At 40.0% G+C, this 16,175-nt stretch overlaps 1 protein-coding gene across 2 annotated transcripts in view; it reads left to right on the top strand.

Moving 5' to 3' along the window:
* Reln (reelin) overlaps positions 1-16,175 on the top strand; it is a 457,134-nt gene that overhangs the window by 228,342 nt on the left and 212,617 nt on the right. For both annotated transcript variants that reach the window (XM_031380095.1, XM_031380094.1), the window contains exons 9-10: positions 10,566-10,662; positions 13,494-13,734. In XM_031380095.1, coding sequence (XP_031235955.1) covers positions 10,566-10,662; positions 13,494-13,734 — 338 coding nt within the window. The remainder of the gene's footprint in view (positions 1-10,565; positions 10,663-13,493; positions 13,735-16,175) is intronic.

Genomic DNA, 16,175 nt, shown 5'->3' with positions numbered 1-16,175 from the left:
AAAAAAAAACCTGATTGTGTAGATAATGGTAGCCTTGGTTGAGGGGGGATTATTTTAAAGGAAAAAAATCACAAAATAGCAAATAGGCTCTTGCTGTTTACTTTGGTGCCTTGTGCGCCACTGTGTTGGTATTTCCCCCTCCCCCAGGGAATCATAAAAATTTCTCATAGCTAAAAACTTTTAGAGTATTAAATATAATTACCAGTGTAGCTATTATGGGAGCAGGTTCATGTTGCCCGTCATATTTTCCAATGTCGGTTTGGAATGAGGCACATCTATTTCTTGATTGCTTCAGCTTAGAGTAGCAGGTGAGCGCCTGGGAGGGGCACTGGCTAGCCTTTTCAAAGCTTTCCTCAAAGTCTCCTGTTCATCTCTTTCTTTCCAATCTCGAGTTAATGGTCCTGTCCTCCATCTGCCCGTCTTGAAAGATGAAGGGCCATGTTGATCCTACTAAGATTTGCTTCAATCATAGCAGGAAACCCTAAGCAGCCTATGCACTCCATAACTTTTTGATGTTTTTATATCAAATGCTGTCATTTACATGCAGCGCCTACAGCCTGTTCATCCCTGAGGCTGTGGTTTGAGTGATGGCAGCTGTGGCACTTGTGCCATCAGAGCCCTCCACAGGCCCTGAGCAGACACTCCTCAAGCCCGAAGTATTTATGGCCCCACTATGTTATCTAGAGGCATGATTTCTGCCAGTGTTCTTCCTCATCTATCAATTCCGTGAGATCGGTCCTCTCCTCCTCCTGCAGCTCAGTGCTGCATTTTAAAAGGAAGATTGTTTTTAAGGCAGCACTTTGGCGATCAGAGGCTGTTCTCTGCAACCACTACCGATCCCCAAGAGGACAATCCCTCCTTCTGCTGCTTTGTGCTCTGATTTACTTTAGAAAGTTCTGAGATTAGTGGGAAAGGGTATAGCCATGTTAAAACAAACAAACAAACAAACAAAACAAAAAACAAAAAAAAAAACCTACCCAGGCCTTGACATGAAATGCCAATTGATTTATCCTGTTACTATAAAGGGGAAAAAAATAGAGGGAGCTGCCAGAGATACAAATTCATAGTCCCCAATCTACAATTTCATATTATAAAAAAATAAGAGGAAAAGCATAAGCCAGGTTTGTTTTTTTAATATCTATGGTTGCAAACCTGGCATGACCTGAATTCATTTGCCAGCAAGACTTGACTTGAATGTTTTAAAGCTATTTATAGCCTTTATATCTCTACTAATTAAGTTAATATGCACACAGTTCACTGCAGAAATATTAATGTATTTGATTAGAAAGCATTGCCACACCTTTACTTGGGGCATGGCATGTTATATAGTATATGTGCCAATATTTCCTTTCTGAAATCTGCAAATTTAATAAACAAACTATATGAAGTCTGTTATCCACTGAGCCTCTCAGAATTAAGAGCCTACATTACTCTCTTCCCAAGGAAGGAATAACTCGTCAGTGGTTATTAGAGGTTACTAATATTTCTGGTTTTAAATGCCCTTGATGTTATGTCAGAAGCTATAAAGTTGCTTATTTCATGTCACCTACCAAAACTGATAGGAAGAAATGAACATTTCTTATGAATTTTGTGCAGGATGCTGATGGAGTGGCTGCAGAGTGGCTGCCCAGTCTCTGGTGTACTTCAGATGGGCTGCATTTGACTCTCACTTATAACTGCTATTTTTTTCATGTAATAGTGTATAACAGCTCTGTAGAGGCCCCAGCTGGTCAGTGTAGCACAGAAGGACCCCAGGGAGCGGTCCTGGGACCTGCTGGTCCTCTTCAGCTTCTATTGAATGTCTGAAGCTCATGAGATCTTACTCAGATTCAACTCCCAAGCTGAATATTTCTTACGTTGGTGAACAACTATTTAAAAGTAATTTCTTTAATCCCAACCCAATGGTAACGTGACCCATTTACTTTGCGGGATATTTTGATTCAGTTATAGAGAAAATAATTTGAGAAATTCTAAGTTATTTCTCATGCCTCAAAACATTTTTATATACCCTTTTATTTTAAATTGGCAGATTGAACTATATGCATTTGCCACGGACAGCATGCTGCTTTGAAGTATCTATACAGCCAGGCAGAGAAGTGCACACCTTTAATCCCAGTGCTCAGGAGGCAGTGTCACCTAGATCTCAGTGAGTTTGAGGCCAGTGTGATCTACACAGTTAATTCCAGGATAATCAGAGCTTCATGTTGAGACCTTGTCTCAAAACAATAAATAAATAAATAAATAAATAAATAAGCATCTACAGTATAGATTCTATACATCCCAGAATAGCCAGACCTAGCCATATGCATCCCCACTTTCTCTCTGTTGTTAAAAGAATTTATCACTGGGTTGCACCATGCTCAGAAAAGGAAAAACAAAGTTGGGGATGTGAATTTCTATGCTCTGGTACTACGGCTCTTGGACATGCATGAAACTCGGAAATAAACCTGCTGTGTTTGTTCTTGAAAGGAGGAGGGTCAAGCTTTGTGGATACATTTGATTCATAATTTGTAGGGGCATGATAAGAGTTTCTCTAAGAAAAAAAAGGAAAACTATGGAATTAAAATAAGGTACAATTTTGTTAGACTTCAGGGTACTTTTAACTTTCTCTGTGCAGTGACTAATCTTAAACTAATATTTGAATTGACGTCATTCATTAACCAATGTGTCATCATTGCCTTTGAGTCATGGTGTGGTGTGCGTCAGCACAGTGGGCTGTAGGAGCTCCTAGTACCCTTTTCATACTGGGAATAACTCTACTCTAAAATAGAGAAAACTACAGAAGCATGTCAGAGTAACCCACAATAAATGAATCTTCCAATCAGCTTTTCCTTATCAAAATTCCCAGTGCTACCATCGCCACTGGCTGCCATCACTACTGGCTGCCGTCACCACTGGCTGTTGTCACCACTGGCTGCCATGAGAGGCAGCTTGAGAGGGTCATAAGAATGGAGACAGCAGATACTTTAAAATACTATCACGTAGCATGTTGCTAGTCCATGTAAGTCAGCTCCATGTTAAATGCATTTCGGTCCATAGTAAATGTTAGACTCAAGCACTGTATGTGTATCCGTTGCTTTAAGTCATCCTGACAAGCTGTTTGATGACCTTTTGTAACCGTCTCCTGCCAGCTTCCTCCGCCTTTCCTTTCGAGTTCCCATCTTTAACACATTCTATTCTATTCTATTGCTTTCACCTATATCGTCGTCATCTACAAGGACCGTGGAGATTTCTACATATTGCTGTATTTTGTGTTCTGATTCCTAGTAAGTTATACAAAGGATCTTCTTTGATATTCAGAATGTTATATAGCATGAGACTTTGCAGTGTGTATATGTTGACACACAAATTTTGATGTTCATATGAATAGGAGAGTATTATGCCAAATGAACCCTCCACCCACCATTGAGTAAGTGAAAGAAAATATGGCCCTGGAAACTCTTTGCTTTACAAAAATAAAAAGTGCCTGTTTTTATTATTGCTTAAATGTTTTGCAATTGTACTGTAGTATCTTAGAACTGGGTATAATAAATGAGCCACACGCTATGCAGGAAAGCATTTTGTCAGATGTCCTAGTAAGGCTCTCCATTGCTATGAAGACAGTATGGGCATGGCAACTTTTATAAAGGACTACATTTCATTGACACTGGCTTACAGGTTCAGAGGTTTACTCCATTATTGTCATGGTGGGAAGCATGGTGGCATGGTGCAGGAGAAGGAGCTGAGAGTTCTATGTCTTGATCTGCAGGCAGCAGACCAAAATTGTGTACCTCACTGGTTGTAGCTTGAGCATAGAAGACCTGAAATCCTGCCCCCGCAGTGACACACTTCCTCCAACAAGGCCACACCCCCAATAGTGCCACTCCCTATAGGCCAACATTCAAACCCATGAGTCTGTGCAGGCCAGACCCATTCAGACCAGGACATCAGGAAGCATGGTTGTTATGTCTTAATTAAGGTTACCCACACAAGAAATGCAGAAGTGGTTGTTGCATCTTCACTTTCCTGGTTGTTGATTTGTGTCACCCAGGGGAAGTGTTAAAACAAGAACACAGAGGCAGCATTGTCTCAGTGCAAACTTAGAAGACAGCATGGGTTTCAGTCGCCATGCTGGTGGTTAGAGGAAAGAGGAGCTACACAGGAGCTAATGGTGACGACACCATAAAGCTGGTAGTACATTTCCAAAAGAGTGAAGTCTGGAGAACATTTATTTCATTTGATAAATGTTCAGTGAGAGCTGGAGACAGGATCTGAGAAATGAAAATCTCTGCTCTGGTAGAGCCAAAGCTCTGGAGGGAGGTGGACATCATCAAATGAATGACTGTGGACTTAGCAGTGCAATAGGAAATTAAATCCGCAGTCCGTGCGTGGTGGGGGAGAATCTTACTGAAGGGAGCCAGATAAAGGCCTCTAAGTGTGTGACCATTCACAGAGGCTCAAAGTGTGTGAGTGAGCCCAACAGAACGAGTGTCAGAGCCATGTGGACGAACCTCTGGCTGCCACAGAACCTGTGTAAATGTGATAATAAGCAATGCTTTTCCTCATAGGGGAAAAGGGCTGGCCTGAGGTCTGTTTTTTGTTTTGTTTTGTCTTGTTTTGTCTTGTTTTGTTTTGTTTTCAGAATAGTAGCTAATGTCAGGAGAAATAAGACTGAATAAGAACGTAGAATTCTGGGTTCCCACATAGCCCTGACATTAGTGTGTACTTTATAGAGTGTGTTGACTCACTGCTTAAGTGATTGCTTCTCCTTGTGCCCTGGCTGCCATTAGCAAAGGCAGAAAGGCAGGAATTTACCTGTCCATTTCCTCCAAATTATAATAGAGACACTACTATTTACATAGGACAGAAAACTAATTTTATTTTATTTTGGTTTTGTTTTTTTAGAGACAGGGTTTCTCTGTGTACCCCTGGCTGTCCTGGAACTCACTCTGTAGACCAGACTGGCCTCGAACTCAGAAATCCACCTGCCTTTGCCTCCCAAGTGCTGGGATTAAAGGCGTGTACCACCACTGCCCAGCCAGAAAACTAATTAATCCCATAATAAATCAATCCTATAATTAATTTTAGTTACAACTTTTAACTGAGACAGAACAAGTTTACTATAAATTTTGGGGGATTGCAGTGATAAGGGCCTGGCTTAGTGGTAGATTTTTCAAGTCACCGTTAGAATTCATTCATTCGGATACAAGTGCAGTTAAAATGAAATCTGACATTTAATTTTAATGTCAATACCATACCAGATTAACTAAAATCTTTTTAAAATTATTTCTTTCAATTTTGATGGTATAATTACATCATTTTCCCCTTCTCTTTCCTACTTCCAAACATGTACACACACACACATGCACATACATGCACCCACACACACGCACACACATGCATCCACACATACACACATACATACACACAATACACACGCATGCATATATACACATACACACACATACACACACACGTACACACACACGTACACACACACATACACACACATACACACACGTACACACACAGACACACACACACATGCACACACACAGGCACACACACAGACACACACATATACACATATACACACACATACATTACATACACAGACATACATACACAGACATACACAGACACACAGACACACATACAAACACAAACACACATGCACACACACATGCACACACACACATACACACACATACACACACATGCACACACACATACATATACAGACACACATACACGTACACACACATACATATACACACACACAGACACACACACATACATACACATGCGTGCTTGAGTATTTGTGTTTTTCTCTTTATCAATAACAAAGCAATAACAGTCTTATTAACTGATGATCCTAAGTAGAAATGAAGCCACAGAAACCTATCCCAACATGTTCCAAACCTGTGAGACATTTCAGACAAAGTATATGATTTAAAAGAAAAACAAAAGAAACAGGAGTGGGTACTGTGTATACCAGTCTGTGTGTTGTGAATTGGGTCCTGCTCTGCCTAGTTCTGAGTCCCGTTTACCGGCTGGCATGGGCACCAGTGAAGTGGGGTGCACAGAGTCAAGCCTGGCTGTTCACAGAAGCTCTTTTTTAGGTTGATGGATTTTTATTTCATGATGAGTACTGTAAAGTTTGAATAGAACAGATTTTCTGCTCTCCTAACCCCTACACATAGCAACTTGTAGGCAATTTATCAGAGACAATTTCACTCCAAAAAGTGGGAAAACAGTGTTCCTGATTTTGTTTGACTAAATATTAGATGGCTACTGGAAATAGCCAGTAACCCTTGGATCTCTAACTAGGAACCTCTTGGGAGAGATAAATCTAGACATATCAGTTACTTTTCTCATTGCTATGAAAATAGTACTTGAGAAAAGCAGGTTAAGAAGGAATTTATTTTGTCCTATAATCTGAAGTGCAGTCCATTGTATCAGGGACAGCATAGCAGCAGGAGCGTGAGGCCGCTGGTCTAGGGCATCCACAATCAGGAAGCAGAAACAAAGGCCGGTGCCCAGCTCACTTATTTTCTCTGTCCTATTCAGTCAGCATCCTCAGCTCATGGAATGATGTCATTGACGTATACTGTCTGTTCTATTACTTCAGTTGGCCCAATCTAGAAATTCCCTCACTCACATGCCCAGGAGTTTGTTTCCTAGGTAATTCCAGATCCTACCTCCTGTCCACTTGATAAAGAGTGTTAACCATCATTCTGGGTCCTTATAGGATAGATTTTAATAAATGCCTGAAAAGTAGGTGATAGAACCAAAGGGGGTAAATGCAGAGAGGAGAGAGGGTTAAAACAGTTTGGGTCTACTAGGAATTAAAATGGTACTCACCAGAACCCAAAAGTGAAGAGATGGGCAAAGTAAAGAGAGATGTTAGGAGAAGGGTACAGTTTCAATTAGGAAAAAAATAGCCCATTATAGCAAGAAATAAGTAGAAAACATGAATATAAAGGAATTGTGATATATGTAGACTTCTGTGTGGAAAAAAAAAGGCATTGCCAGCCACATGTTCTCTTTGTCTTAATATATACTCTACACTGTCAATAACTATGATCTGAGGACAGGATTTTAAGTTTAAATGTTGAGACGTCATAAGACAATCTAGTGTTCTTGTATGTAATTTGTTCATGCTGCACAGGGTTTTTAAATAGCACAGATTCAAAGACACAGTTCAGTGGCATAGTTCAGGACATGTCACTGAAGAGTAAGGGACTGCTTCCTGCTGGACAGTTTCAAGATGGTACCCAGCACCTTTTTCACAGAAGAACGGATGACTTCCATTATACTGCAGTGCAGATTGTCCTAAACCAGAAGTGAAGTATTGGTAAAAAAAGATCTGTTGCTGTACAGGGCAGTTGTGAGTGATCAATAATGCTATAAATGACAGTTCATATCTGTGCATCTTTATCAGTCAGCATCTTAGCCACCTCAACTTAAGAACTGACAACTGAGACAACTAGACACAACTAATAAAGTCCCTTTAACATAAACTATACGGCCCTCCCTCAAACACTAGGCATGGTGGTCATCTGTCTGCAGCACTATGTGATGGCCAGATTTCTTGGATTCTGTGGCATCCTCAGTAAATTTGAGAAGTTCACTGATTTTGTTTAGTAACAGTAGACTATTACTTTGTATCCTTGTGAGTTAAAATAAAAGTAACAGACTTTTTTTCATAGGCTGGCAAAAAACAAAGTGCTTGAAGTTTTTGTAGTGTTGTCATTGTTGTCATTGTCCTTGTCGTCGTTGTCATTGTTGTTGTTGTTGAGACAAGTTCTCACTATGTGGCCCTGGCCCTGGCTCTCCTGGAATTCTTGAACAGATCCAGCTGGCCTCAAGCAATCCACCTGCCTCTGCTTTCTGTGTACTGGGAATAAAGGCATGTGCCTGGCCTTAGAACATAGACCCACTTTAAGCCCATCATTGTCTCTTAGGCCATAGTTGTTGCTATGGTTTCAGTGAGCTTCCTTCCATCACTCAGTCTTACAGTGCTGCTACTTTTACAGTGGGTGATTACACTAAATGTGGTCTGGCATCTGAGAACTGGATCTGCAAATGATGGCGTTTGACACTTAGCATTGTCTTTATTATCTGATCTTATATGTGTCAGAGTCAGTTAGACACCTTTGATGTGAGAGGAAAAAAGAGAGGTACCTGTTTCAGGTACCCAACTCCATATGAAAGAGTCTTGTAGATGCAGTAAACCTGCATATTACATCTGGTTACAGGAAGTTGGAAGTAATTTTAGGCACCAGAGTACAAAAGAATGCAATGAAGAGCTACTAACCCCTCCTACACAAGGGTCAAATAGCCATGTTGAGTCTGGGAAAGAACAGATCTCACAATACTGTCTGGACTGGGATCTATGTGACAAGGGGGATTTCAGTCTCAAAGGAGTTTATGTGGGGAACAGTTTTAGCCTGGTACCAGCTTTACTCCGAATGAGTTTGGGGCGTGATTCATCCATTGGACTGATGCCATTTGGAAGAGTGAGTCAGGAATGGCCTCTGAGTAAGGCAGATCTCCAAAGATGAACTCTTCTCCAGAAGGTGTTCGCCCAGCTGGCACTTCTCATCTCAGTTCCCTTGGCAGGCCACTTGTACCCTGAACCCAAGCCATGGTCCCCCAGGTGAACACACCTCCATTGGAACCCTTGATGATCACCCTGGTACAGTTCTTTCTTGAAAGTACCTATTGGATCTCTTCATGCTGGTGACAGTGTGCTTGAGAGCCTGGGGAATTAGTAAACATTATAAAGGAGGGTACAGGAGAATCACTCATTTACAGAAGGAACACAAGTGAGGTCAGAGGGGGCTAGAGGTGGGATAATGAGCTAACCACAGTTACAGACACCCAGCAAGAGCTAATGAGGGCCCCGTAGACTGTGGAGAGAAGGAGATGGATTAAAGAACTCATTTTAGATATGACAGAATTTTATTATCCAGTGGCTGAGGAAAAGTGAGTCAGGAGTCAAGTCTCTCTGTTTCATAGGCATGCTGTAAGTTTAATCTCATAACACTGAAAAGGCAGCATAAGCAAACTGATAGAAAGCATTGGTGTTATCTGGGTGTCTTGAATATCTATTTGGTGTATGTCAACATTCTTTCTATGCTTACTTTATTCATTTTGCAAGATTTCTCATTCTATGTGTATCTTTCTGGTTGTTATTCTATCCTTTATAAAGATTCACCTCATTCATTGACTTTTAAGCCCTTGGGACATGCAAAACATAAAAGAAGCATGCAAACAGAATGTAAACCTTCAAACTAGTCTGGACTTCCCTACCAGACCTCACTCTTGTTTGGTTTGTCCCGAGGACTTCCGTCCTAAGCCACACAGTTTAATGTTTATTTTAATCAACTGCTCATGAAAAGTAGAATTTCGCAACAGCTGCAGAGGTTTCCCTGTAAGCAGGGTAGCTGGGTGCTTCCTCTTGGGTACCCCTTCCTTTCACCCCCTTTCACCTGCATTTCAGCTGTGAGAATAAATCTAAGAAAACTATTGTTTGGCCTTTTAGCACATTGCCAGCTTTGGCAACTTCAAACTAACCAGTTTTCTACTAAACGCCACTGAAATGAAATAAATTAGTCTGATGAACGCTTGGTGCCCTGACTACTACAAATGGAAAACCATCAACAGATGCTATTTGCTGAAACAGAGGGTCTTGTAGCAGATGGGTGGAAGTTAAACACAAATTGTACTGTTTCTTTTCCTTTTGGTTCATTTGTTTTTATTACAATATAAAAAAAAAAAACTCTGATATTTTAGTTACAGTAAACTTGTAGCAAATGCTTCATGGCTGGCAGGGTTTTTCTGAGATCCCTAAAATTATACTCAGACTATTCTTCATTATATGAACTCGTTGAAAATGGAGACTCAAATTCTTCATCAGTTCTAGAACTTCCTTTAGTATTCGTACTGCAATATTGGAAATAATGATGAGAAGCAACTGCCAAATACTCATCGTGAGATATTATGTTTCTGTCTTAAATATCAAGTGTTGAGCTGCAGTAAAGTAATATCTGCCAACCTCCAATTGTCAGTATGCACTTAGAACTCGAATGTTTCGCAGTGTTTTATTTCCCCAGATGCTGCTGCATCCCTTAGCTAGCACAGAGCTAGTACAGAGAATGGTGACTTCCCCCAGTTCAACAACTTGTATACCATTTAAAGTAATCACTATCAATTGATGCTAACCTTGAAGAGCAATAGTGGCATTGTTCATCATTCTGTAAATTTAGATATTTCTTTCCACATAACTGTTTATTTTAATCTAATTTAAGTAGTTCATATGTCTCTAAAGAAACCTGAAATGTATCATTTTTTTACCTTCCTTCCAGTTCCTAAGGTTATTTATTAGATTATATTCATTATCACAGAACACAGGAAAATTCAACATAGTAAGAGTTATGGAAGAAATATTTAGATATTTTTAAAATATTGAAAATATTTACAGGGGAACATTTATAGGGAAATTGAAATGTTTACAGGGATATTGCCTATAATCACATTATTTTTTTAACTGTGAAATGTGTTGTTACTCTTACTTATAGGGTCAGGATCATGTCGATTTAGTTACTCTGACCCCAGCATCATTGTGTCATATGCCAAGAACAACACCGCCGATTGGATTCAGCTGGAGAAAATTAGGTTTGTTACCATTTCAAGTATTTGCTCCAGATCTGTTGTGAAAAGACCTCTGCACCTCTAGTTGCCTTCATTCTATCCAGACGTCTTTCTTTATGGTTTATACTTTGGGTGTTCATTCCTCAAGTCATGAGGATACATAGTTACTACTTGAGGAAGATGCTGCTAGATTGTAACCTTCCCATTCATAAGTTCCTACTATCAATACTCCTCCTACTGACCTGTTTTGGCCTGCAGCACATTTGGGATCATAACTTTTGAGGGAGTATCCTTTGTCACATAACATCACCAGCTGTGGCAGGCAGGAGGTGACCTGTCTGTGCCTGGCATGCAGATCATGACCAGTAACAACAGCCTGCATCCATTCCTGTCCATGGTGATAGGGGTTCATAGCTACTAGGCCTTTTGCATCATCTGTCACTTCACTTCTAAAGTCATACAGGCCCATCATTAAGTCCTGTATCTTCTTTACGTCAAGAGTTGTCCAGTGAGAAAATGAATTAGGGTGCTCCAGGTAAAAGGAACTCTCTAATGTTGGAAAGATTTGATGAGCTTAGAAAAATCCCAAATCATGTTCAGAGTTCAGACTAAAATTCAGAGTGGGTGATTGATTGCAGACGTAAAATGACAAGGAAACCAATGCCCCACACTTTGAGACAGACACAGCGCCTGCTGCGCTGCGGGCCAAAAGTCCCACATTAAATTAATCCCTATTAAAGGGAGTGCGGCGACTGGGCTAGTTCTTAAGTTGGAAACATTTAAGTAGTACATTTTCCATCAATTTTGTGACATTTGTTTTCCATTAGCTCTTTATATTAAGAGGACAGTGATCTGTTTAGGGAAGCAGAATAAAAATTAGGTTGATAATCTTTAATTTGTACAAGGTTTCTAGACGTATATTAAAAAAATACAACCCACCTAAGCTCTAGTCTAACAAAACTGAGAAAGGTAATTCTAATGCAGGGTTTTAATAAATGACTCCCCTATGCCTGGATGCTGTATAATTTACTGGTAGTTACTGGCACTGAGCTCTAACACACTGTGTCAACTTTATGACAATATTTGCTATTCTTTATATTTCCTAAGTTTTGAAAATGCATTCACATCAGATACTTAGCCATTCTGAATGGATGTAATCAAACAACATGCACATAGAAATTTTACCTTCTACTGCTACAGCCTTCCTTCTACTGTATTATACCATAACTGAAATAAATTAGAATGTGTATTTCTTGCTAGAAAAGAGCTATATGTTTTTGAAGTGATAAGAATGAAAGTACACATTTGATTGCACAAAGGAACACCACATTCAGCTGAGTGCATTAAATTTTTTCATGAAAATGACACTTTGAATTTTAGGCGCATACCAAACTGCCATACTCATGCATGCAAATCGCCCTTCCCACTGGTGATCAGCATGAAAGTTTTCTAACTACCATCTGAATCCAAAGTACACTCTTCATCAGTTTAAATTCTTTTTGAAGCTAAAAAAAATACTCACCATAAAATATTGTAAATGAGAAGGGAATTGATTGCCCCCAAAGGTGAGATACACCATCTATAACCCCACTGACAATTCTGAAGATATATGTGTGCTTCACTGGTGAGTGAAAAATATGGCTTTTTCCCCAGCCCTTCTAAACCTGATTTATAGCAGCCCAGCCTGCCACTAGTTTGCATCTTAGCACCATTTTTAATCTCAGCTAAAATGATCATTTTTACAACAGCAGATTTCTACTTTGATAGAATGAAGATTAATAAAACTTGTATTATATAACAGAAAGAGCTAGATTCTAATAGATATTATATTAAAAGCTTGTTAAATTATATCAATTTTTAAAAAATTGGCCTGTATACAATTGTAAATAATTATAAGTAAATACATTTAATTGTATGGCAAATCTCTAATTTCATTCAGTCATCAGATATAAAAATGTATCTGATGACTAAAAATAAATGACTTTTGTATAATCACTATACATCATATATACATATGTATATATACTTAAACATTTCACATATATCTCACATATAAATATATGTATATATAAACACATCACATATATGTACATATATATATATACTTATCTTAAACATATAACATACAATGACCTCTAATTGATAATTTTTTATTAGATATTTTCTTTATTTACATGTAAATTTCTCCTTTCCAAGTTTCTCCTCCAAAAAACAAAGAAACAAACAAAAACAACAAAAACAAACCCCTGTTGCCTCCCCCTCCCCATGCCTGCCACCCTACCCTCTCCCACTTATTGGCCCTGGCATTCCTCTACACTGGGGCACACAACCTTCACAGGACCGAGGTCCTCTCCTCCTATTCATGATTGAATTTGCAATCCTCTACTATACACATCTGCCAGAACAATCAGACCCCTCTATGTGCAGTCCTTGGTTGGTGGTTGAGACCCTGGGAGCTCTGAGGGTACTAGTTAGTTCATATTGTTGTTCGTCCTAAGGGGTCCAATTGATAATTTCAAAATAAGAATCAACATTACTTAATTTCAGTTTTTTCTTTTTTTCTTGTCAAATGGATGATTTTTAAAGGGATATCTACCATGTGCCAAAACTTTTCTAGATACAGTTTGACTCCTTTTGTATTATTATAGCAGCTTGTGCCACCTTCTCTGCCGCTGTTCTTTTCCTGGCATATTGGAACACACTTAGTACTTGCTTTAATAGAAAAAGTGTAATGAGCAGCAGATACTGAAGGTTGGAGCATGGGCTCACATTTTGTCTGTAATGAGCATCACATGTTCACTGTGGGGCTGTGGTCTGAACTGTGAGCTTGACCTCCCTTCTCGTACTTGTTCCAGAGCCCCTTCCAATGTGAGCACAATCATCCACATCCTCTACCTTCCTGAGGAAGCCAAAGGGGAGAACGTGCAGTTCCAGTGGAAACAGGACAGCCTGCATGTGGGTGAGGTGTATGAAGCCTGCTGGGCCCTGGATAACATCCTGATCATCAATTCAGCCCACAGACAAGTCATTCTGGAGGATAGTCTCGACCCGGTAGACACAGGCAACTGGCTCTTCTTCCCTGGAGCAACAGTCAAGGTTTGCACATTTCATCCTCTCTTCCTTCCAAGGCTCACTGAACCCATTACTTCAGGATAATTTTCCAAGACAGGTCTTCGAGTACCAGCATTCTTATGTCCCATATTGTGCCATTTAAGGGTGTGATATCACTTTTCACAATTGTTTGAGAACTCAGACTGTACCGAGCCCTGTAACATGAGAAGGCAAGTCCTTTTCTTCCCGGCTTGTGGCTATCAGTTCAGTGGAAGCAGACAGGCACTGAGCTGAGAGCAGCCTAGTTGTCTACAGTGTAGAGTTCTGAGATGGCATCAAACCAGACCTGGAGCATTAAGACTATCCAGAGAATAGAGAGTGTATGCAAATACTGATAGGTGTTCAAAAGGTGGCAAGTAGAAGGAGGAATAGCGCTCCAAGAACTGGAGATCTCATGTATAGAGGCTTGAACTGAACATTCGTGTCTTTCACCCATTCGTGTGTTATAATACAATCATATGGAGCTAGGAAATAGAGCCCCTATGCGGTCCTTCAGTCATGAGTATGAGTCCTCAAAGAATGGAAGATTAGTGTCCTCATGAAGGAGAACTCTCTGGCCCTCAGCTTGTGAAGACATAGCAAGACTAAGGATGTGTAGGCCCTTGCTAAGTCTTCTGGTATTTGATTTTGGAACTCTAACTTCCAAAACTATTAGAAACTATTAGAAATTCCAGGCTGTGATGTCCTCTAACAACAGCCCAAACTAAGATTGACATTCTGATTTCTAGTTCTCAACCTTTGATTTGCAACCTTTTGGGGGGCAGGAGGGTCACATATCAGATACACTGCATATCAGAGATTTACATTACAACTCATAACAGTAGCACAATTACAGCTATGAAGTAGCAATAAGATAATTTCATGGTTGGGGGGTCACCACAACATATGAGGAGTTGTATTAAAGGGTAAGAGCATTAGGAAGGTTGAGAACTACTGCTCTAGATGGTGAATGAATACATAAAACAGAAACCCTTCAATGCAGTTCAAAGCATTTCTCCCATATATTTTGACAAGCATGGTAAGTAATTCTGGTGTAGTAGCAAGTGAGAAGACCTTGAAGATTTGCTAACTGCTGTACTATTGGAATTATATCTTGAGATCATATCCGCTGAGGTACTTTAAATCAAAGGCAGTTACATTGGTATTTGAAATTGTTCGTCTGAGAGAGAGACCTCTGAGTGACAGGAGTATTCGGAAAAACCAAGGAGCTGCTTATCAATGGTTCAATGAGCGATCTTATTAGGCAGGATTAAGGGAGAGAGGATGGAGACATGTAGACATATTTCAGATTTGGTCACCAGGGAATGGAGGAGATTGGGGACTGACAAAGAAGAGGAAAGAATGGTTGATGTCAGGGAGTAGGTTTGGGCAGCTAGATTGGCAAGGGTGTTATTTGCCGACACAAGAAATATAGGAGGAAGAACAAATTCACAAGACTGGTTAAGGTTGGATTCAGTTTGGACACCTAGCTCTTGATGTTGTTAGGGCCAAGTGATGAGTAGTTGGCAGGAAGTAGGTCAGAAGTTAGGGCAATTGTTACCTGGTGGATGGGGATAGCAGCCATGATCTTGCCTGTCAAGAGACTCTGCAATAAAGAACCAATACAAAAAAGCCATTAGGCCTTCAACTGGATCCCTGAATGTCTCTAATATTTAGAAATAAATTGAAAATTTAGCTTACAGATATTTTTTATATTTTAGCTATGACTTACTGATACAAAACAATCCTGTGTTAGATAGAGAATATAAAGGCTTAAAAGAGCTCCCTTTTTTTTTTAATTTTTTTTCTTTTTTTTTTTAAGATTTATTTATTATTATAAATGAGTACACTGTAGCTGTCTTCAGACGCACCAGAAGAGGGCGTCAGATTTCATTATGGGTGGTTGTGAGCCACCATGTGGTTGCTGGGATTTGAACTCATGACCTTTGGAAGAGCAGACGTTGCTCTTACCCGCTGAGCCATCTCACCAGCCCAAGAGCTCCCTTTTTTGTGTGTACAGGATGCAGGGTAGAAACCCAGGACCTTTCACATACTCCACAAGTATTCAAGCACTAAGCTACACCCCCAGCTCTCTTTTTATTCTTTGGGGCAGGGGTACAAATTCTCATCAAGTTGCCATTATCTTAGTTAGGGTTTTACTGATGAGAAGAGATGCCATAACTAAGACAAGTCTTATAAGGACAACATTTAATTGGGGCTGGCTTACAGGTTCGGAGGTTCAGTCCATTATCATCAAGGCAGGAGCATGGCAACATCCAGGCAGGCATGACATAGAAGAGCTGAGAGTTCTACATCTTGTTGGGAAGGCTGCTTCCAGGAAGCTAGGATCTTAAGAGTCTTCTAAAACCCACTCCCACAGTAACACACCTACTCCAACAAGACCACAACTACTCTGAATAGTGTCACTCCCTGGGACAAGCAAGTAC

This window comes from Mastomys coucha, unplaced genomic scaffold, assembly GCF_008632895.1.
Source record: "Mastomys coucha isolate ucsf_1 unplaced genomic scaffold, UCSF_Mcou_1 pScaffold19, whole genome shotgun sequence".
NCBI classification, from domain to species: domain Eukaryota; kingdom Metazoa; phylum Chordata; class Mammalia; order Rodentia; family Muridae; genus Mastomys; species Mastomys coucha.
Note: the sequence above shows the minus strand (reverse complement) of the source record. Positions and strands in the feature narration are given on the sequence as shown.